The sequence below is a fragment of the Tyto alba genome, unplaced genomic scaffold (assembly GCF_018691265.1).
Source record: "Tyto alba isolate M040663 unplaced genomic scaffold, T.alba_DEE_v4.0 Super-Scaffold_9, whole genome shotgun sequence".
NCBI classification, from domain to species: Eukaryota; Metazoa; Chordata; class Aves; order Strigiformes; family Tytonidae; genus Tyto; species Tyto alba.
In genome coordinates this window covers 37,499,572-37,522,961 of record NW_024881330.1, presented here as the reverse complement: position 1 = coordinate 37,522,961, position 23,390 = coordinate 37,499,572, and the positions used below count along the sequence as shown (strand labels likewise).

The following is a 23,390-nucleotide window of genomic DNA, read 5'->3' as shown; positions in this document are numbered from 1 at the left end:
CAGCCTTGTAAGTAGCAGATTGATCATTATCAAAAAGATGATCTTGATCATGAAAGAAGATCATGTTACGCCAAGAGAATGGATGTTGTTCTTTCATGTTGTTCTTGTGGGTTGTTAAGATGCCAAGTCAATGTTTAATAATCTGATTGCATCCTTCCACCTTTGATTATTGGCTTTTATTTAAATTACAGAGATGGGAAGAGCTGTGGATCTTTTTACATAAAAGTATAAGATGGGGTTTTCCCATGTTTACCTAGTATTTTTTTGTTTGTTTGTTTGCTTAATAGGAAGTCCACGGCTCTGTCCAGCTCTGGAAAATGTATAACTTCCTTAGTATCTGTTGGGTAATTTATTTTTCATTGAATACCTATTCTTGCCTTGTTTTATCAAGATAACTTTAAGTCCTCATTAAAGAGTAGTTAATTGACAAGGCAGAAAAAGCCTGTGAATTCAACTACCCCAGATCTTTTCAGGAAAAGCTCCCTTGTGTCCATAATATTTTTGGCATCTATGGAATTACTTAAAGTTTCAATTATATTACTTGGTATGTAGATGATTCAAATTTCCTTAATTTTCGTATTCACCACATTACCTGTCTGGTATCTTGATCACAAGTCACCTCTCTCTTTTAAATGGTATCAGGTGCGTAGTGAAGGGTAGGTTGTCATTAAAGAAGCTTTTCATATCTGAATTAACTGTGTCACCAGATTTGCTCAGTGTTGGCTCTTGGACTAAGAGCAGCAAGATCTGTTTCAGTGAATGCAGTGTGAATGCTGAATGCTCTTCAGCTCTCAAAACTCTTAACCAACCTCAACAAATAAAGGTTGCATGAAAACAGGCTTGGGAATTCAGTCTCCAGACAGAGGCTGCCTTGACAAAGGCTGCTAGCAAACTGAATTATTTCTAGAAATTGTATGTTATTTTTGGAACTGGTTCTGGCATCCAGTGTGCAGTCAGGCTGAGGATCCATTTGCACGAAACTGCTGGACCTTCCATTTCAAATTGGATGTTTTTAGGCAAGCATAGCTGAATATTTTCTATTTCTTTAAGGCCATATCTGGATGGAATAGTAAGAGATCTACCTGCAGATTATGAAGATGAATTAAAGGAGAGAGCACGTGTGCAGCAGATCTCAAGAACTGGAAATTTTAGGTGTGGTATACAGTGTATTTTTCTGATAATTGCACTACAAAATCATGGTGAAAGGAAAATGTTTATTTAAAATCCCTAATGTGTTGTCTGAAATGGCTGATAGTTTTTCCTGCAGCTAGGCTATAGTAGAACAAGAAAAACTGTTTCCTTTGAGAACAGCTGTTGAAGCTTGCATGCCAGTTTTCTTTTTAAAACACTAGATCACCTATTCTCCAACTGAAGCCTTTTAATTATTAGAATAACATGGAGTCCTTTTTTGATAGTAGTTTTAAAATTCCTTTTTTTCCTCTTGTCTTGGTTTTGCAAGTCCTGCAGTGATCTAAGTGGGCGAGGCAGAAGCAGAACACTTGTAAAGCCCTTACATAAACTTGACTGGCACCACTTAGTCTGTCAACATTGTTGAAATGCTCAACTGAGTGTTTCTGATGGCTTCAGAAACCGCAGGCAAATGAGAACTGTGAGAAACACCTTTTTGCCAAGCGCTTTTCTTCTTTTGCTTGTGATATTGCTTTGGAGTTTAGGAAAGCTGTTTGCCGTAACTGTATCACATAGTGATGTAACTACATCTATCATGTTTCACACAGACTGCAAGTTAATTCTTGAGTTTGATCCTTTAATTTCCTTTTTTGTCTTTGCCAGAAATCAGGTACAAATTAGTTCTTCAGCTAATGAACAGGCCAAGTCTGCAGCTGAAATGCCGTATGCAACAGGCCTTGTTCTTGGTATGTATAAAAACCTAAATACTGGCACTGAGTTAGCCTTTCTTTACATATTTTATTTTTCTTTGGGAATAATTAAAAACTAGAAAAATTAGCTTTTTCTTTGTGCTAGTTTTCCCCAAGACTGGTAAATAAATATTATTTATGTAAGAAAAATAAAAATACCCAAACATGTTCCTTTTCGCCCTTAGTGTAACAGGGCTTTCTAATTAATTTTGAAAGATCCCAAGTTTCTTCTTAATTTTCATTAACGGTTAAAGGCCCAGGTACATTCCTAAGTTTTTTACGAAATGAAGTACAGGAGAAATATTAACCTCTGTATTGCTAAAAACATGACTTGGTATGGAATTCCAATTGCAGAAATATAGGGAATGGTACTGTTTGCAACCTTGTGCAAGAACAAATGATTTGGATCATCTCTTAATCCTTAAATGTAGACACAAAATTTAGCAGGGAACGTTATTATTGAGCATAGTAGAGAGAAATACCGTTGAAAACATACCATACCTAGTTACTTTCAGAAAATTATAAGGCAAGAATAAAAGAATTGTAGTAGTTCTTCAGATGGGAGTCTGTGAAGTCAGGCTAGGTTTGAATCGTGGAAAAAATAACTGTTGTCAAAGTAATTTTTACTTATTTTTACACTTGGACTTACTTGATCTTCAGGCCTATATGTGGCAGGTCAATTTTTTGGAACTGTTCAAAGGCAACACTAAAACAGTGGTGCTGTAATGGTCAGTCTCTGATCAGTCATCTCATTTGTAGTAACCTTAGTACATTAAGTTGTGAATTTGTGTTCCTGGTAGTGCTGGTTAGGAGAAGAATATTAACTGTATTGTAGAAAGATTAAGTAAATTAAAATTTGAAATTTTTGGAAATGAAAATAAATTTCAGGCTTCCCAAAAATCACAAACTATGAGGTTATCTTGCATGTATTGGTCACTTTACAGTCCCAGCATGGTAATTGAATAAAAAATTCATTCAGTCATGCATCATGTTTTTTTGTTGTTGTTTTGTTTTGTTTTAGTTTCTTTGCAGCTTCCTTCACTTTACTGTTTGGGTCTACTTCACAGGAGATCCATAGTAACTTTGTGGATGGAAATATGTTAGGAGTCCTTGTGTCTGATAGTCTTACTATATGGAAAGTGGTGATGAGGTTTTCTTTGTTTTGTTTATAAAATAATAGAAGACTCCACGCTTATTGTGGGGGAACTACCACAAGTTTAAAGTTTTTTGGGCTCTTTAAAATCCCTGTGAGATGTTATCACTGTTTCCTTTTACATATACATATCTGCCAATACTTAGCTAATTCTTAGTAGTCATGGGAACCATCCTAAAAGTGGAGCAATTTACTTTCCTCTCTGTGGGTTTGACTTCAGTTTTAACTTTAATTTTTATCTAGAGCAGTGCCCCATAATTTTGGAGTGCCATAGTATATCTTCCTTAGTTGAACATTAGGGAAAAAAGATAAAATTTAAGTAACTTATTTTGGTTGCTTTTGTATCACATAGCTTTGAAATTTAGAGCTTCCTGACTATACAAAACCAGGCAAACTAGGAAAATAATCATGAAAATTTTAGTAGTTTTTATCATCATACTCCAAACAAACCACATATGAAAACTAGATATTTTTTTAGTCAGTAAAGATCCAGTGTTCTTTTGCACATTCCCAGATCGTATACTCTGCTGCGTTTCATGTTTTAAGTTGACTGAAATGTGGTGTGTTTGTCTAGTACCTTTTACTGTAGATTGTGGAGCATTTACTCAAATGTGGTCGTTTCCATCAGGTGGTCAGGACCAAGAACTTCTCCAAAGGAAAAAAGAGAAATACAGGCAAGAACTGATAGAACAGATGGCTGAGCAACAGCGAAATAAGAGACGGTAATGGAAAGTTACTATATTTTTAAAAGATAATGGCTGAAATTTAAAGCAATTTCATTAATTCAATGTGGTAAGAATAATTTTCATAATTAAGGAGTTCTAGCTACCTATGTAATATTGCATCCAATTAAACTCATTGGCCTGAGAGCTTTAGTTTTTAATAAATTCACCAGCTTTCAATGGAACAAAGGAAAAGCCAGATTTTTTTCATTTTTAAAAAACGATTTTTTAGTTTCTTAAGGGTTAAGAAGCTCTAACTGAAGTTACTTATTTTTACTGGTAGGGAAGTGTTTAATTACTTTTCAAAGTTGAAAATATATCTTGTTTAGCCCTCCAATTTAGGAAAGTAACCGTTGACTTTCAAAGCACTTGACCATCTGGCTTACGCAGAATAATAAAATATAAATTTATTGTTTACCTCTTAGTAGCTGCCTGCTGAATGACAGTGTGGATATATAAAAACACACAGTGATATTAGTGATGGGATAAGGAATTAAAATAAAGTTACTATTGATGGTTTCACTGTGATGAAAAATTCTACATTTTGAACAAGCCTGAGCCCTGAACTTACAATGTAGTACTTATTGCTGTACTTTTGAATTTTTCGTTTCAATATGTTTATAATAAACTTCTTGCTGTAACATGAATGAAGATCAATTTTTAAGAAATGTCCTGAACGACTGTAGTAAAAAGCAATGTGGTGGTTTATCTTATTATGGTAGCTGGATTTTTATTAGGTGAAATAGATGATAGCCAGATACTTCTTGAGTTCTGTTTATTTACAAATAATATACAGTATTCTTCTTCCCCAACACCAGAAAGAATCAAGTGGAATCGTGTCTTCTGTTACCCTGTATTTTCAGTTATTTTAACTACAGTTGCAAGTTCTGTGCTTCAAAAGAATGAGTATAGTTGTTACTGCTTTCTGATTTGATCTTTTTTTTCTTTTTTAAAACAAAAACAGTGAGAAGGAACTTGATCTCTCCGTTGCTGCTTCTGGAGCTCGAGATCCAGAAAAGAAAGTAAGGAACTTGGATTTTCTTTCATCTATGTAGACATTTTTTTATTACATGTACACTGTGGTTTCTCAGCCACAAAACTCTGTAGAACTTCTATAGAATGATAGATGTTACGGTCTTTTTCTGATAGGGCATTAGCATAGAATAGAACTGAAGCCAAGGATGGTAAGGCTGTAACTCATTACACATACTTTCAGTTTGAGAGGAAAATATTTTCATGGAAGTTATTGAACATTTTCTGTGACCAAGTGGAAATTTTGTGTGAGGAGTGGGTATCATGGAAAAAATACTTGGTGTCCAGTGGTAGCCTGTACGTTCATACACTAGCAATCTTTCTTTGGGTGTGTAAAGTATGCTGCTGAAAGTTTTTGCTCTTTTTCAGTTAAAAAACCCTGAACAGCTGTTTTGCAGATGAGTTGATCTCATTGCAGCAATTTTTATTTTCAAATTTGTGATTGTTTTTTAAACTATCAAATGTAGTGGTCAGGGTTACAAGCATTTTTGTAGGTTTTTGTAAAAAGCAAGATGCTTAATGTTGTGTTGCTTGTAAGACAATCCAGAGTTACTGCTGTCTCCACTTCCTTAGTAAGATGATTATTGTACTAAGATTTTTGATTATCATATATGAAGGAGTAGATTGTCAGCACTGGTAACGTTAGTAGCAGACTGATTGTCACAGAACTAGTATGATGTGCATGTGTTTGCTAAGTGCCTGAAGCCATTGCATCTTGGGTGCAGTCGAGATCTGCTGTTGGAGACATAGGATGGGTGACTTTCTCAAGCAAGAATAAACTGGTTATTAATTTAACTGGTTACCAGTTTAAATTATCAACAGTGCTGGTTTTTAGGGGAGGCTGCAACACAGGAAGAAACTTGTGCCATTTCTGGAGAGTTCAGCAGAGGTGAAAGGGACCTCTTGCCTTCTAGAAAATTAAGATGAATGAATAGCTTTAAGATGCGATTAGTTAGCATGTGAGGCAGGGGACTGAGAATGCACATAGATAAAGCAAGGAAGCTGAATCAACATTCTCACTCCTAAATGGGGAGGGAGAACACTAACAAGTGGTCTGGCTGCATGTTCCTGCCCTCTCTGCTTAAAGCATCCGTGATGACTGTTTGATCCTTTTAGTGAGCTGATTCAGCTTGCTTAGCTGGCAAAAATCAGAATCTGTTTTGCTGCTTTAGTGGGCCCAGAGAGGTCAGTTGGCTGGTCAGGGATTCAGGTGAAAGGGAGAGGGATGGAGTGTACAGCTGGGAGCCAGGTAGGAAGAGAGCTAAAACTAGAGCAGGGGGATGCTGGCTCTTTCGGCACAGGAGGCTGTGAGGTCAGTGTAAACAGTTTTGTCTAATCAAAGCTGACAAGGCAGAAGCATGCTGTGCTGCAGCACTCTATATACCACATGCATTTCAGTCAGAGACTGAAAAGTGCCTGTTGTAGGACCAATATTATGTCCAGGGCATGTATAATGTTTTAAAACCATTAATTTAGTTGAAAGTCTTCAATTAAATAGAATTGCTACATTCATTAAGCTTCAGTCACTGCTAGCTTTAAATTGCCTCTCGGGGAGAGATTCTAATTAGCTGGATTTCTTGATTAATTACAGGTTGGTTAAATAGCAATGCCTGATTAAGAATCCATAAATGTAGAGTGTTGTAGGTACTGCTTGTTTAAAATAAAGCAATTCCCAGGATGAACTGAGTACTATAGTCACATCTGAAATTGGCTACAGAGCTGAAATCTGGGGCACTGTGGGACCAGTTCACCTTAAACTTGTTAGTGAGAAAGGCTGTTTTAAATGCTCTCCTGTTCAAGACACTGGATTTGAAAAGACAAGTTAAAAAAAAAGTCTGTAGACTGCTTTATAAATTTCAATTGCTGTAGCTTCTATCTGTTACCTAATTTCATATTCACATTTAGAAATCTGAAATTAAATGTTATAAACAAATATTCATGTCTAGTAGATTCTGAGAATTTGACTCAATGCTGTAGTTCATGATCGGTGAGTACTAACTGCCTTGTATATACTGTCTTGCAGCTAAGTGATGAGGAGGTAAACATTTAATACTTTGCTGAAATACTTCTATATTGTAGGGTATATGGTTTGTTGTTAGATATTTAATATTTAGCTGGTTGCTAGTATTACTCTGGATGCATGTTAATTGAAGCACTGCAATGTTAGGACCAGTAAATTCAGAAACAAAATCTGTTACACAATGTATGATTTTTTTTCTGGTCTTCTATTATATTAACTCATTTAAACAAATGTTAAAATATTTATGTATAGGAGCTGGTGTAAGGGCTTTCTGGGTGTGATAAGATAGTTCTAAAACTAACTGACTTGCATGCTTTTGCATTATTTGCATGTTGCCTTTAACTTTCTTCTGAGGCTTCCAGTTATCAATAAACATTCGATACTTTTATTTTAAAAAGAACCCCCCCAAATTTTGTAATTTTTGTGATTGAAAAATTAAATAAAATCAAAGGAACTTAAAAAATAATGATATTACAAGGAAATGTTTATTGGAAAAAGTCTCAGTATGTGTGTGTGTTTAGTTTTTACTGATTATGAGCTATTTAAATCTTGATGTGGGGGAGGAATTTTGGAAACTTTTCCTATGCATAATATGAGAATATTGTCCTTGTAGGAAACTGGCAACTGTAAACCTGTGGAAGTACTTCTTTTTTCTGGACAATAACTAAAAGCGTATACTTCCTGAAACCTGCCATAGAGGTTGGGTTTTGTAAATCTGTGATGAACATACTAGATTTCCTTGTAGTATTAGATTTCCAGTAATTCCTTGGGAGAAAAAATTCAATTACTAGAAATTTGAACAGCTAGTTGGGACCCAGTGAAGTGTCTAATGCAACCTAAATGGAGGTTCAAAATATTTCTTAGTAAGAATAAGGTAACTGTTTTGGGTTTTTTCTCTCTCTTTTTCTATTTATTTTTTTTTTTTCTTCCCCCTTCAGCCAAATAGATTGAAGCAGTTTGGCTTGATAACAAGAGCTTCTGAAGAGAAAGTACCTCCTGAAAAGCCTAGGGTGGCTTTCCAAACTCCGGTCCCCGTCCCTTCAGCTTCTCCAGTGAATGAAGACTTTCACAGGGGGCTAGCCAGCACTCTTGGTGAAATAGCAGCTCCCAGGTGCTTCACCATCATGTTCATTTTGCTTATTTAATAAGATTGTTGTTAAGCATGTTATTACTGCTAAGGTGGTGCTGTCAATCCTTATCCAAGGAACTAATGAAGGTAGAAATAATATTTTGGTAATTAACAGCAAACTAAACTACTTTGCACCGAAATAAGATTTTAATGTCTATTTCTTCACAGTTTATTTTGAAAAATGTGGGGAGGCTGGATTATCTGTGAAGACAGCTCTCTCTCAGTCGATGTTTGTGCAGAATAAGGGTCGTGCTGTAGAAACGATGGCCATGCCTGTAATATTGTCCCATGTTGCGAGGACGCTGGGGCACATGCCCAGCAGAGCCCATGTTGTTAGAAAGCCAGTCTGGCGTGAGTCTGGCCCCATCAGGTGAGCAGCGTAGGCCAGGACAGCTTCCACTGGGCGCCGTGATCAAGACTAAGCTGCTCAGGGAGAGAGAGGGAGCTTCAGGCATGTGGCTGGAGCTGTGCTGTGCCACCTGCCTTTTGACCAGAGACTAATCCTTGGCTTGTTTTATTTACTGTTTCTGATGTAACCAGTAGGTATCATTAACTGAACAAGTTAAAGGCGGCATGCTTGTTTTATGTTCTGTAGATCTCTGGAACAGTGTGGGTTCATGTACTGCTCCCTAAGGGAAGGTTCATTCCCTACTGAGGCTAATTGTATCTTGTTCCTGCATGGCACTAATGAGAGGTCTTGGCCAGAGCTAAAGCTAGAATTTTTCCCGATAGTGAATTCTTTTTTTTTTTTTTTTTTTTGTCTTCTTTGGTGATCTCTTTCCAGTTGCACAACAACTAAAAAATTGTATTCCTTTTTCCTTTAAGGCTTGCACCAATGCCACCACCTCCACCACCAGTTTTGACAGACAACTATAGAACGCCTTATGACGATGCATATTACTTTTACGGGGTTAGGAATCCTTTGGATCCCAATCTTGCATATTGTAAGTTGGTGATTTTAGGTGGATTGGTTATTAGAATGATTCAGATGACTGCTTTTAATCTAGTTAAATAATGAATAATGCAGAACTAGTAACAGCAATTTAAATCCATTTCTTAGATGTGTGTTGAATGAAAAGTAGGCTTTTTTTCAATACTGGTTTTGAATGAAGTAGTTTTCTCCAGCTGAAAAAGGAGCTATGGCTTCCAGGAATCTTGTTCATCACTTGAACAAGCTCTAGTCTCAGCTACTTAGCTATTATTCCTCCCAGATAATTTTCTTTATAGTTTTGATAATCAAAACATTATTTTCTAAAATTGTTTAAATCACATTATAATTGATTACATCCTTAGGTGTTGTTACAATTTCTGATATAATTTAAAATATTTTTAAAGGAACTGTATGAAGTAATCAAACTTTTTTTTTTAAGAACTTTTTTTTTGTCTACACTTGACTGCTTCATGATGATTTCATGAGTGAAAAAGCTGTGATGTGTCTGGGGAGGGACTGGGCTGTGTGGTGTTTGGTGTTTTTTTTTTTTTGTTTGTCTGTTTTTATTTTTTAATGGAAAAAACATAAATAGATTTAAAAATTTGTTCTGCTTCCTTTATAGAAAAGTTAAAATAAAGGAGGGAAAAAACTTACAAAAATAACTTTTTTACTGGTTGATTTGAATGAGATTTGTATCTACTGGAGAATTTCAGGAATGTTAGGAATTTGAGCAGAAGTTTTTAGATTTTTTTTTTTTTTTTTTCCAGTGTAAATTTCTCCTTATCTTTTACTGTAATAGCTTATGGTTTGAAAAAGATTTACTTATTTTAAATTTAAGTTCCAGGCACCTTTTTTTACCTTTTCTTTGTAATCTTTTTTTCAGACCACAGTTTTAACTCACAGAAGTTTTGGGAAATTTGTTTGGTGTGGGGTTTTTTAATGTTTTGTTGGGTTTTTGTTGGGTTGTTTGTTTGTTTGTTTGTTTTACCCTTGTATCAATGTAACCTCTAGGGTAAAAACGCTTACGGTTTAAAGTATTAAAGACACTAATACTTAAAATTCACATAGGTTACGTTATCTTAAAGCTTGTTGTCAGAAACTGGAATATTGCTAGTGCTTAAAATTTGAAAGTGTGAAATTGTTTGAGAGATGCATCTCTTAGTGTCTTGAGCACAAGCAGTCATATGCACAGTAATTTCAAGCCCTGCTGTGGCAGAGGGCTGCAGGTCCTTGTTGCAGTAAGAGTACAGATACCAGATGTGCTTGGTTCCTGCAGGAGGCAGTGGGGCTCTCCTCACAGCAGAGGACACGTTTGGAAAGCGTGAGGCCAAGCGTTGCACTGAGTTATGTCTTTTTGTTAGTTCATTGTAGAATATGTTAATGAAGACATTTGTAAATTTTAAAGGGATTTAGTTGAAATAGATTTATACCTTGGCATTGTATTTCTTGCTTTAGAGGGCATTAAGTATTAGCTAAGTTTGTTATAGAAGTTGAGAGTCCTGTTTGTAATTCTGCAGTCACAGAGTTTGAGCAGTGAGCTCTGTTCTTTGAAGTAATGGCAAATGTTTATATCTGAGCATTCAAAATTTAAAATAGTAATTTTTTTACTGCATAGATGGTACAGGTATGATGGGAACGCAACCCACACCTAATCTGGATCCTTCTTTAGGCCAAGCCCCAGTGGAGCAATCAGTGTAAGTATTATCTGTATTCATATTCTTTCTTTGTATTTCTCTGTATTGATACGCTTTTCATATTGGGAGTATTTTGCTGACAGTGTGTATGCCTTTGAAATAAAGTGTGTTTAAAGAACACTTTTCAAAATTCTAATTAAAAATTCCTATCTAAATAATTCAGTGGACCCCTATCTTTATATAGATTTATGAAAATGTATGAGATTACAAACTGGCAGGCTGTGGAAAACAACAGCTCTTAAATGTTTCAGGCAGGATTTTTTTTTGTTTTTAAATTCTTTTTTAAATCCCCCTCCTGCCCTGCTCCTATGGACTCTGTGATGTTTTCCTTTTATATGTGTGGTTTTCTAATTCAGAAGTAACACTGGACAGAGGAATACAGGAGACAGACAAAGAAGCATGGGAGTATTTTCGGAAGAAAAAACAAAGCCTTCCAAAGAGGCCACATTATCTTATCAACAAGAATTACAACAGCAGGTACTGAGTGATAAAGCTTCTGATGCTTTCTTCTTTTACTTTTTAACATATAATCATTATAACTAGTAACTTTCAGACGTTTTTATTTAGTTTACAAGTAAAAAGCTTTCATAACTCTCTCTCTCTTCATCACTTCCTCCTTCCCATTCCTCTAACCCTGCTTTAACTCACTGGCTCTTCAGGTGGGGACAGTAAGCTCTTCAGTCTTTTCTGTCAGAGGCAGAATGTTGAGACTGACAGCAAACAGATTAGTTCCAGGCATAGTAATTAGTTCCAGGCATTATGTAGTTATTTTCACAAGCATAAGAACCTGCATCTTAAAAGCAATGAGTTCTGTTGCTCTGATATTCCTATTGACTGCTTTTGAGCATTATTGCTATAATTATTAGGAACACTATAATTTCAGTAAGTTCTTCATGATCATTTGTATACTAATTCAAAAGCTTCCCTTATGTTTACTTCCAGTGTGTTTGCAGGTGGTGTCTTATCTCTTTTCAGCTTTCTTTTTGGTGGTCTAGGCAAATTTCTGGAGTCCCCTGTCTTCTACTTGATGTCCTACTCCCCTGCTCATTTTAGTGGCCTTTCGCTGGTGCACCTTATGGGAGTTTATACTTATCAAATGTATTTGACCATGATAAGACATGTTATTTCAGAAGAGATTCTGCTAGAACCTAGTTCAGTCACACTAATGTTTTCTTATCTTATTATTCTTCAGCAGAGGTAAATAATTGATATAAAAATATTCTAGTTCTAATTATGTTTGTGCATAGGGAAAAAGGAGAGGCTGCCAATCAGTCAAATTAAGAATAAAATAAACGTTAAGGAATTGTCTGCTATTGCACTTAAGCTTCTCTGAAGGCATTTTCTCACTGTAGTCTTCAGAAGTAAATTTTATCTTGCTATATGAGAGATTGCACAATTTGACATAAAGGTCTAATAAACATGGTGTGATACAGTCTTTCAAAGTTGTGCTGCTTATAGTTGAAAACAAAGAGAAGGTCTTCTCATTATTTCTCTTACAAAATTGTCTGACTACTTGATGAAGAGAAATGTTCGTCTAATGCACAGAAGAAACAAACCTAAGAAAAATACATGAGTACATTTCAGCTATGTGAATAATAGCTAATGCTTTAAAAGCTTGGAAGAAGATGGACTTTTTTAACAGCTGTTCTCTTTAGAAATGCTACATTAAGTTACTAGGAGATTTAGTTATATAAACTTAACCTGATTTTGAAGAGAAGAAATAACTAACCTTATGAACGGTTCTGTGTTATTTGCATACATCATCATGTATTACTACAGAAAACTATTTCATAAATGTTTATAGAACAGTATAGTCTTCTATTAAGGCATTTATTGTTAGGAGTGTTTCTTACGTCATCTCTAGTCTAAGTTTTGCTTAAACAAATTATACCAAGTTAAGAGAAGCAAGTTCTGTGGTATTGTAGAATTTTGCCTGTTTAATTTTCAGACAGTATAAACTTCTGTACAAAGATCCAAAGATGTGGGACTTTTGATCTATTGCAAGTGTCAGATGTGAACATTTCTGGAACTTGGAAGTTTTAGAATGTGTATCTGTATGTTTCTCTGTGCCTGTTTTGACAACAGTATCTGATGCACTGCCTGCAGTAGAGGCGGTGAAGTGTTTGTCATTTAATTGATACTGATGGGGGGAATGGATAATGATATCATTCAGCTTGCTCCATTAACTTTTTATTAAAATTATACTTAATATTATATTTTCATGCAAATGACTTTGGTTTGTTTGGTTTTAGATAAGAGAGAGAGAGGAACGACGCAGACAAGAGAGAGAGGAGAAGGAGCGCTACGAAGCCAAGTTAGAAGCAGAAATGAGGAATTACAACCCCTGGGGAAAAGGTGGTGGTGGTGCTCCTCTCAGAGATGCAAAAGGAAATCTGATAAGTATGTTTGCCAAAATTATGGGTTGTCTTTTCAAGATTGGTGTTTTCTTACTCTCAAAAGGGCTCTGTTCAGATATGTTATTCCTTTTTTTGCAACACCAGTAGCCCTTTATTGATAAATAGACATACTTGTTTCAAGCAGATGTGCTCTAGGAATATTTGAGTAAAATTATTTTGATTTCTGTAGAATCATTCGAAGAGTACAATTTGAGCAAAATGGGAAAACCATATCAACTCTAAGTGAAGTTACAATGCAATAGTAAAAGGAGAAGGAGGAAAACAAGCAGTTAAAATCATCTGCAATACAAATGTGCTAAAGTCTGTTGTGAAGACTTTTATTTAAATGTTTTCCAGGAACAGGGTTTTTTTTTATTGTTTTTATTTTAAAAAATAACTTCTAGGCTTAGAAAGCTCTACTTGTGACATGGAAAATTGAAGCATGTTTGAACTAAGTGAAATATTTAAATTTCCCCAATTAAACACTGTTGGTAAATGGCTATATAAATAGCAGTCATCACTAATGTTTTTTTAAGGTTTATTTTTTTCCAAGTGCTTTTTTCTACAAGATGAGAGTAGTGAGCTGGGAGACAGCAATTATCTGGAAAAGTTGTTCATCCACTCCTCCAGTACCTCAGAGATAGATGTAAGATTAAAACTCAAATTCCTGATCCTAGTTCCTAGTGAACCCTACAGGAATAGTTATTCTAAAATAAAAATAGTGCTCAGTGGGCACACTTAGATTTGTGTATTTCAAAATCTTGGCCTGTGCGAGCTCTCTCCATTCTTCCCTTTAGCAGTTGAGTGAGGGAGTCTTACAATTTTATAACTATTTGTCATGGTTTAACCCCCGCTGTCAACTAAGCCCCACACAGCCACTCACTCCCCCACTGTGGGGTGGGGAGAGAATCAGCCGAGTCAGAGTGAGGAAAAACTGGTGGGTTGAGATCAAGAGAGTTTAAGAGGCAAAGCAAAGTCCGTGCGCACAAGGCAAGCCCAAGCAGGCTTCCCTCCCCACTCCCCAGGGGCAGGCAGGGGCTCAGCCATCCCCAGGACAGCCGGGCTCCCTCACACCTAACGGTGACTTGGGCAGGGAAACGCCAGCGCTCCCAGTGTCCCCCCTTCCTCCTCCTTCCCCCAGCGTTACACGCTGAGCAGGACGCCCTGTGGGGTGGGATGTCCCTGGGGTCAGTTGGGCTCAGCTGTCCCAGCCGTGTCCCCTCCCAGCTCCTTGTGCCCCCCCAGCCCACTCGCTGGTGGGGCGGCGGGAGGAGCAGAAAAGGCCTTGGCTCTGGGTGAGCTCTGCTGGGCTGCACCGAAAACAGCCCGGGGTTACCAACGCTGTTTCCAGCACAAACCCAAAACCACAACACCATACCAGCTACTGGGAAGAAAATTAAATCTCTCCCAGCCAAAACCAGTACACTATTGATTTCTAATGTGAAGCAAATTGATTTTCTTGTTACTGGAGTATGATGTTGAATTCTGATTAGATTGTTAAAATATGTCTCCTGGTAATAAAATGGGAGAATTTTCAAAGCATAGAACACTTACTGGATAAGAGTTTCTATATAAACAATTAGTTTCAGCTTACGACACCCGAATGACATAGGGCTAAATTCGTAGTGTAGTTTGAGGGTAGGGGGTAAAATTTAAATGCTTTTTAAAGATTTTTTTGCCCAAAGTTGAGCAACTTGTGTTGAGGATTGAAGCCTGTGTTTGTCCCCAGGGCAGATAGAGGTGTTCACACTGCCTAACTTCAGGTACTGCATTTAAGTGTCTGGCTTCTTCTCTGTGCTCTACAATGGTGTGAGCAGAGTGTGTCAGAGGAAAATGTAGGTGTCTTATATTAGCCTGACCTCTGCATGTACCTGGTGGGAAGCTTATCTTTGTCCATAAAAGAGGAACCAAGAGAAAGAAGTTTCTTAGGCTGTTTTCCTGAATTACACATGTAGAGTTATTTTTCCCACAGTAGTTTAGCACCATGATGGATAAGCTATGAGTCAAATGTCGTGAAACATAACATGCTTTCTGCCATGTCTCTTTTTTATGCAGTGTGACTTGTCTTTTTATCTTCTTGAAAATGTCTGTAAATAGCTTTTGAGACACTGATGTATGCAAAGGCTGCTTTACAGAGAGGGATGTAATTTAAAATTCTTGGAATCTGTGTGCTTAAATGACTATTAATTCATCATTATCAGAAACACTATTTGAAAAGATAATCTGAAACCTGTGTAGTACTTTTTTGTTTTGAAATGAGCCTTCTACATATAGTATTGTAACACTTTGAAATGAGCTGAAATTAACATCTTTAATCAGGATTTTTATGGTAACTGAGAGGCTCTGTGTAAATCTTACTGAAAATGTTGGATCGCATGGTTTTGCTTACATACAGAAATCTATGCCTGGACTATTACTGAAGACATGAAGATCAAAATACACTTCAACAGTTCAGTTGTGCTTATTGCCTTTAATAGTAATCAAATAGAGATTCAGTACTCAAAATAGCAATAATAAACTCAAAAGTATTTTACAGCCTTAAGGAAATAGAGGAAGGGGTGGTTTCTAAATACATGCTTGTCAGCACAGACTTGTCAGTCATTTTTGTCTTTGAACTCTTTATCTTTCCATTTCTTAACATTTTTTGGGTGGGGAAGAAGGGAGGTTTGCTGTGAAGAATAATTCCTGGCAAAAGAAAACCAACAAAATAAATTTTTAATGACTAGTATTTCACCTATAGCTTCTATATTCTTCGCTGAAATTTTTTGTTCCCATAGGTGGTATGCCCAGGAAAAGTGGAGTCTGCTCAAAAATCCTTGTATTTTTGAGAATCTATGGTGAAAGTGCCTATTATGAGAATAAAATATTATAAACAGTTATTTCCCCTTTCCTTTAGCGGACTTGAATATGATGCACAAGCAAAACGAAGATGCATATCTTAATCCAGAGGCAAGACTATATGAAGATAAAAGGGCTATTGTCTCTGTTGACCTAAGTTTGGCCTCCCCAAGACCTGAGAACACAGAAGCATCTACAAATAAAATAGCAGGTTTTTAAGAATACTGTATTACAGTTCTAATTAATTATAGGTTTTAGTGATCAAAATTCTCTAGTTTCTTTAGTCCTTTCTAGTAGTCCTATGATAGTGTTAGTGCTCACTACCTGCAAAGTCAGTATCATGCCTCTTTCCCAACCTTCTTCACTGCTGTCACTGTGTGCACCGAAAATGTATTTTCTTACCTGTCTTGTCAGTAGTAATAACTAGTAACTGTTTTAGCACTGACCTGTCAGGATCAGTATATTAGTTTTCCATGTTCAGTGTTATCAAATCTTCATACTTACTTGTTTTACTTTTAAATGACACAGTAAAATACAACTGTATAGTAGGAGAAAAGATGGACTAAAAGGAGGAGGAGGGCCTGCAGATGTATGATGTTACAGGTTAAGATGAAATTGGTACTGTGACTAGATTAATAAGTTTTAAAAAGTTACAGGTAAATTGGGTACATATATAGCCCTCTTCACTGCCTCCAAATTTTAGGGATTTTATTTTATTTTCCTATTTAAAAACTAATACATCTTTCTCTTAATATGTTTTGTTATACATCTGAAAGAGAGCTGTGGTACTCCAAATCTGTCCCTAGTCGGGGATGGGCAAAGGTCGCAATTAGTGGTGGTTTCCTCAAGTCTCAAGTCAGCTTCGATACTGCTTTTCTTTCTCCTGAACCGTTGCACTTCTGTATAAAGAATTACATGGTATTTGGGGTGTGGAACTACTTCACACCATTACAATTCAGTGTCCTGACCACTGGGTGTAGAATCAGGTTATTTTTGTTCGTTCTGTCCCCTCTTGCTATTTCTTCCTAACACAGTGTATATTTAACCATTTAGTAAGAAGTGAAAGAGGTAAGGCCAATACAGTAATAATGCAGGATAGCAAAGAGGCCCCTGAGTAGAACACTTTGGGATCAGAAGGTGGTGCAGATCAGTGACGGGAACTTTATGGTCTTGCACCTTCCATCTGAATAGTCAAGCAGAAAAGTGGCTTTACGTAGGTTTTGATTTTTTGTTTGTTTGTTTTGTTTTGTTTGGTTGGATTTGTGGGTTTTTTGTATACTACCCCATTAAAAGGGGAACTCGAAGGATAGTAGTTGGTACATAGTAAGTTCATTCCGTGATACCTTGCATTGTAGCTTGCTTGTTTTGTGTCCATGCCTTTCAAATGGTCTAGAAACTTTATTCTGCTTTTTTGCATGAAGTATATCCGTGTGAAGTAAATCCATCCTGAAAGAGCCACATGTAAATTTAGTTATGTTTTGGAAGGATTCAAACAGTGAGTCCATGTAAGGAAAAATAACACTAGCCTCAAAGTGTATTCCTTGATATGCAAGCACATGCTCCTGAGGCTAGGCTGTAGCAGTAGACACGTGCATTCCTATGGGAATGTGTTATTTCTGCTTTCATCTGACTTGGGTGGAACATCACTCTGTATGATGATGTCCTATATGATAAGGGGGGAACATGAAAACAGCTGCAGCAGTGGTCATTTCAGCTCAGTGGAGCTATTGCTCTTGCACATCCTTGAGGCACTGTCCTTTGGAGCAGACATGATACGAATGAGGAACATGCTGTGTCAGCTGAAAAGTTAACACATCTTGCTCTACTTTTCCTTTACTTGCTTCCTTTCTTCTCTGCTTCATGTAGGGATACTGTTATGCAAAATCTGTTCTCTGTGGTATCGGAGGTTAATCCTCCTATCTAGAGCTTTTGGGACGGTGTGGTTACAACACATTTGTAACTCAGGGCTAAAGAAGACCTGAGACTTCAAACTTTGTAGTATGGAAGGCACTTTATACTGGCAGAATTCAATTTTCTGACTGCTTAGAATTTTATTTGCCAGTTCTGGGCTTTGTTTTTTGTAATATCCATTGCTATTTTACCTAAGTATTTGTTCTGTTAAGATGTTCTGGTTTTAAAAAGTGAATAAACCTGAGGAACAGAACGACATGTGCTAAGTCAGAGTAATTACAAGCAGTAGAGTTATGAGATGTAAAATCTTTGCTATTCTAATTAACTTACAGGTAACATTTTTAGATACTAAACTGTTGATTGGGCAGTAGAATATAGGACTTTTGTAGGTGTAATTTTGTAAAAAGAGAACACGATTGGACATTATTAATCAAACAGTTAAAACCTGACAGTATTCTAGGCAGACAATGTAAGAACTTCTAATCCCAGCTATTGTTTTCAGCTATAGCTATAAGTATCTCAGACTCCTACTTCTTCACTCTGGCTTGTTGTCTTAAATTTGCTTTGATATTTATCTTTAACTTTCTCCCCCTCCTGTAGGTTTTGCATTTGCACAGACCTCTCCTTTTGCTCGAGGTAATGTGTTTGGCGAACCACCATCTCCACAGCATCTTAAGAGACAGGAGTCCTACAAGAACTTTCTTCGTCTACAGGTGAATGTGCATACCAGTTATCTCGTTAAATAAATTTTAAAAAGAGGGATTACAGTCAAAGTAAATCATAAGGTATTGCTGGACAGAGATCTTACGCAATCATAGCCAATTCTGTACACAAGGGGTATACTAAGAGCTATATGCTATTGAGTCTCTTGGATTTTGCCTTACATAAGGAATGCTATTAATAGTTGGCTTCATTAATCCAGATTCAGTCTTTTTTTTTTTTTTTCTGAGCACATTTCTCTAAATACAGTATTGAGTTCTCAAACTGTGCATACGGTACAAGTTTGCATAAATAAATATGTAAAAAACAAGGATGTTTGCCCTTGGAAGTCTAGATGATACAAATGAATGTTCATCAGAGTGAAATGGTGATCAGTGAGACAATAATAATGTAGTTATTTATTGATGGGTATATGAAATGTGACTGTTCTTCTACCACCTTCTGTCTTCTGTTCATAATACTTCACATATAATCTTATGCCACAGGAATTAACTATCAATTTAATTAAACATCAATGTCAAGGAAATCCTAGATAATTTAAAAGAGTACGAATGTCATACAGTAGATTGATGTGGATCTCTTAAATAAAAAAGATCAAGGTTTTTTCCTTGTATAGTGCTGACGAAAAGAATAAAAAATGGGGAGACCTTTTGCGTCAGTAAGTCAATACTGTGTCTGAAAATATTATAACTTTGGAAAGGAAAAAGTTAATTGCTATGTCTTTTTTGTTTTGGTTTCCCATCTTCCATTATTTAATGAGTGAAGAAACGTGTTATTCCAGAACATGCAGAGTAGAGTTAAGTGTTGGGGAATATGCAGGTTTTATTAGGAGCATTTATAATTGGTGTTCTTACTGGAGGGTGGTTCAGTAAATAGTGGTCAAACAGAAATAGTAAAATGTCATCTAATTTGAAAGGAATTCTGAAGCTGAAACATAAGACTGGCCCTAGAATTCTTTCAGTTACTCCGTAGAGTCTTCAGTTGCACAATTAGGTACCGCAAAAGTCCATAGAAGGTTGTGGTGGTAAATGTGGTTCATCAGATTATTGCTGGTGATTGACAGTTGAATAAATCTTTGCTTTATTTTCTAGATTGAAGAAAAGAGACGTAGGGAAGAAGCAGAGAGAGAAAAACTTAGAATGGAAGAAGAAAAAGAAGAGAAACGAATAGCTGAACAGAGGCTGAGAATTCAGAAAGCATATGAAGTTGAACAAGAAGAGAAAAGAAGGAAAGAGGAGGAGGTGCAGTATTTTGATACCTTGACTTTTTTCCATCCTAAACTCATGCGTTGTAATATTTGTCCTCTAGATTAAGAAGGTAAACTGAGAAATGTTCTGTGAATTGGCCTTATTTTTAAAAGGGTCTACGTTAGTCAGAGGAGAGGTAGAAGATTGTATTAACTAGCACATTCTTCTCATTCTTTATGGTATGCTACCACTTGAAGTACTGTTAATTCTTTTAAGAAAAATTGTATTGTTTTAGAATTGACAGTGGTGCTCTGCTTTTTAAAATAGTTTGTGAGGGTGATATAAAGCCTTTGTCAAATTGGTGAATTTAAAACAAGACAAAATTTTTTTTTGGCCTCTTCAATCTATCTCTCATGGAGTTTTTTGCATTCTGAATGTAGATATACAGGAAGATTTCATAAAGCCTTTTTTTTGAATTGGTCAGGTTGTATCTCTGAGATAAGAATACTACTTGTTTTGAAAGAATGCCATGTAAATCTAGTGAATACTCTTCATGGAAGTAAACTTATGATTTAATTAAAATCCAAAAGCTTTATTTATCAGGTTTGGAAAATTGAATGAATTTGCATAATTCAGAATCTCATAAATAATTGTAGGAAAAGGACACAAGGCCATCAGAGATGGCAAAATCTTTTAGTACCGTGCGGGATTATGAAAGATCAGTTCAGGATGTAGGACTTCAAGATTCCTAAGACAGAACATTAAGAATTCTAGATTCTTATCTCTAGTATGAGCAACTTAGCTGGATGAGTCTTGTCTTCTGGAGAATAGAGCTGGTCTGGTATAGAGTAGGAAGCTAGCTGGTACCATTGCTTTTCACAGACCCAAGACTAAAATTGAGACTGGATGATGATTTTCTCTGTGAGCTTGTGATAGGGTGGTGCATGAGTGCAGTATGTTTTGTTTGCATCTGAATTTTTGGAAATGACTCCTACAGTTTAGCCTTAACTGGCAGCAGATCTGGGGATGCAAACTGGTGTTTATTGCAATTATTAGGAATTCTGTTAAATGATGTTAGCAGAGAAAGGACTGCAGATGTTTCGTATTTGCATGGCATAGTTTTTAATTTGAGTGTTTGAAGTCAGCCTAATGAAATAGGCTTTTAATTCCATACTAATTGCTTTGATGTGTAATTTTAAACTCTCAGATAAAAACAAAGCAAAACTTTATTAAAGTTGAGTCTTTTATATGTACTAATAATGTTTATGTTACAGCGAAGATTGAAAAATAAAGAAATAATTCGATTAGATGAGGAGAGGCAAAAAGAGGCAGAAAAAAGAAGAAAAGAAAAAGAAGAAAAGCAAGATGAACAACTTAGACAATATTTTGAGAAAGAAAAGATGGAAGAGGAAAAGAAGATGGTATGCTTTTCAGTGACTTTGAGATACAAATATTTCTTTTTAAAAAAAATATAAATACCTCTTAATTTTTAAAAATAACCGAATTTTAAAGAAATTGCATGATTTTTTTAGACCTCTACCTTCAGTGTTGTTCTCTTAGCGCACACACAGAGAACAGCTGATAGAAAAATCCGACATACTGCAGTGGAAACTTACCTTGCTGATCAAATTTACATTAATAAAAAATAGTAAAGACAGTATAAACAAGACCAAACTGCACTTGAGAGTTGATTTTTATATCTGCTGTGAAGTACCATGGCCTGCTTTTGCTGAACTCCACATACAAATGAAAATAAAGTTTTATAATTTAGAGGACTGGAGGACTGTTTGTCGTTAACAATGATGTTCTTCGTAATTTAGTTATTTTCCTTTGACATGGATGATGTAAGAAATCCATCACATAGAATTCAGATGGACAAAATCTAAGTTAGTTACAGAAATGTTTCTCTTCTGGAAATTTCTACATGTCATTTCTCTAAAATGGACAGATACAATGGAAGTGTCTAGAGGAAAAAAAGATACGTAACAACTATAAATTTTAAAAACTACATCATAGAAGAAAAGTATTAAAGTTACTACAGGTAGAAAATAAAATCACGTGAAATAATTTTGCCAATAATTTTATGTGGTTAAGAGTTGAAGGCAAATTAAATACAAGAGAAATTCAACTAAGATAAACAAAAGCATTTTTCTGTCAAAAATATTAGCCAAGCTCTTTCTGTCCAAAATAATACTTTATTCAGAATCTATAGGAATGTAATTTCAGTCTTGCTTTCCTCCCTGTAGTTTTCAAGGCAGCCTTCTCCCATCATTCCTGCTCTTCAGAACAAATCAATAAGAAAAGAAGAAAGAATTCCCTCTGCTGAAAGTCATATATCTTACTATGCACAAGTATGATTTTTATAGCCAACATTTACTGATTTATTTAAGACAGTGCAGTGTATGAAATCCGACCAGTTTTTTAATGTTTGCTAGTTATTACTGAAATACCACAAATAACTGGAGCCAGTCTTTATATTAGCCAGTCTTGTAGGTCTGAAATCTAGTGTTCCATTTTATTGCAAGTATTGAATACCTTTTTTGAGGGTGTGTTATTTTAATTTTTTTTCTGCATGCACATTTCTGTAGAGGCGAGCACCTAATTTTTGAGCGTAGATACTCTGTCACATTTACCAAGGGTCTAGCAATCTCAAGGTTTAGGATAAGAAAGTTTGCATCTAATCTAGCAACTCATTGTGTTCACTCAGAGGAGAACTTAGCTCAGGCATGAAGTTTAATGTTGATTCCTAGCTATAGGCATTATTGTTTTATCTTTTATGTTTTTGAAGGTGCAAAAAGATTATAGCTCCTAATACACTTCACTTTGCATCATGAATGAGTTACAGTAGTGGTCCCGAGAGCACTCACTTCTTCCACTTGATTTAATCTTCCCTGGGACAAATTTTTTTTTAAATAAATTTCTCCTGTGAAGAATAGATTAAATAATCATCTATGATACTTGAATCTCAGGCTATGCTTCTGACTTTTTATTGAAAATGTTTTTTTACCAGCTATCTATAGGAACTGGGCTAAAAATTTTAAAAATTAATTTGACATGAAAATGATAATTTGGCAAAATACTTTATAGTGCAGTTTCAGAAAATGTTTTAAGACTTTAAACCTTATTTAAAACTGTTGCTTTCCCTAAATGCTAAGAATGTTCTAGAGGAAGGTCAGTTTATTTCTGTGTCTCTGCAGTACTTGGTATTGCTTTGTTGAGTTTTAAGAATAGTGCATTATAGATATTATCATAGTAATTTGGATTATGCATTTAAAGATCAGCTTTAAAAAAACCTGTAAGGCTTTAACAACCTGTAAGGCTACTATTCTGTCTTCCAGTAGTAGTGGTAGTTAACATAAATTCGACATAAAATAAGGAAATGAAATGTACTTATGTCTGCTATATTTTCTTCCTTTGATGTATTAACGTTTCATATTCACTTTGATCACTAGGATCCTCCACAACCAAGGGTTCCTTCTCCACCTGTCCCTGCTAGAAGAAATCAGTTGCGTGCATTTGGTAGGTATTATCTTTATTGCAAGCTCACTTCCTATTACAACCAAATTGTTCTCAGTTCCTGTTCTCTTTCTTGCCTGCAAAGGAATAGTCTCATAAAGTTTGCATTTCTGTGTGTGTGTGTTCTCTCTGTCTTAGCATGATCAGTGTATTAGTATGGTATGTCTGAAGTGTTAACACAGAATAAAAATGCATTTATTATCTGTCTTCATCAGGAAATATTTTTATCTAAAACTTCTAATAATGGAATGGTCTGCATGGGAA

At 35.8% G+C, this 23,390-nt stretch overlaps 1 protein-coding gene across 10 annotated transcripts in view; it reads left to right on the top strand.

The window, feature by feature from the left end:
* Positions 1-23,390, top strand: part of CSPP1 (centrosome and spindle pole associated protein 1) — a 64,940-nt gene that overhangs the window by 24,071 nt on the left and 17,479 nt on the right. For 8 of the 10 annotated variants that reach the window (XM_042786280.1, XM_042786279.1, XM_042786274.1 and 5 more), the window contains 15 exons: positions 1,051-1,152; positions 1,792-1,874; positions 3,659-3,752; positions 4,717-4,774; positions 7,743-7,915; positions 8,759-8,877; positions 10,480-10,558; positions 10,915-11,035; positions 12,811-12,958; positions 15,851-16,003; positions 18,304-18,416; positions 19,515-19,664; positions 20,885-21,031; positions 21,857-21,961; positions 23,063-23,129. In XM_042786280.1, the coding sequence (XP_042642214.1) occupies positions 1,051-1,152; positions 1,792-1,874; positions 3,659-3,752; positions 4,717-4,774; positions 7,743-7,915; positions 8,759-8,877; positions 10,480-10,558; positions 10,915-11,035; positions 12,811-12,958; positions 15,851-16,003; positions 18,304-18,416; positions 19,515-19,664; positions 20,885-21,031; positions 21,857-21,961; positions 23,063-23,129 (1,712 nt within the window). The remainder of the gene's footprint in view (positions 1-1,050; positions 1,153-1,791; positions 1,875-3,658; positions 3,753-4,716; positions 4,775-7,742; positions 7,916-8,758; positions 8,878-10,479; positions 10,559-10,914; positions 11,036-12,810; positions 12,959-15,850; positions 16,004-18,303; positions 18,417-19,514; positions 19,665-20,884; positions 21,032-21,856; positions 21,962-23,062; positions 23,130-23,390) is intronic. The other 2 variants (XM_042786284.1, XM_042786282.1) reach the window with 1 other exon arrangement.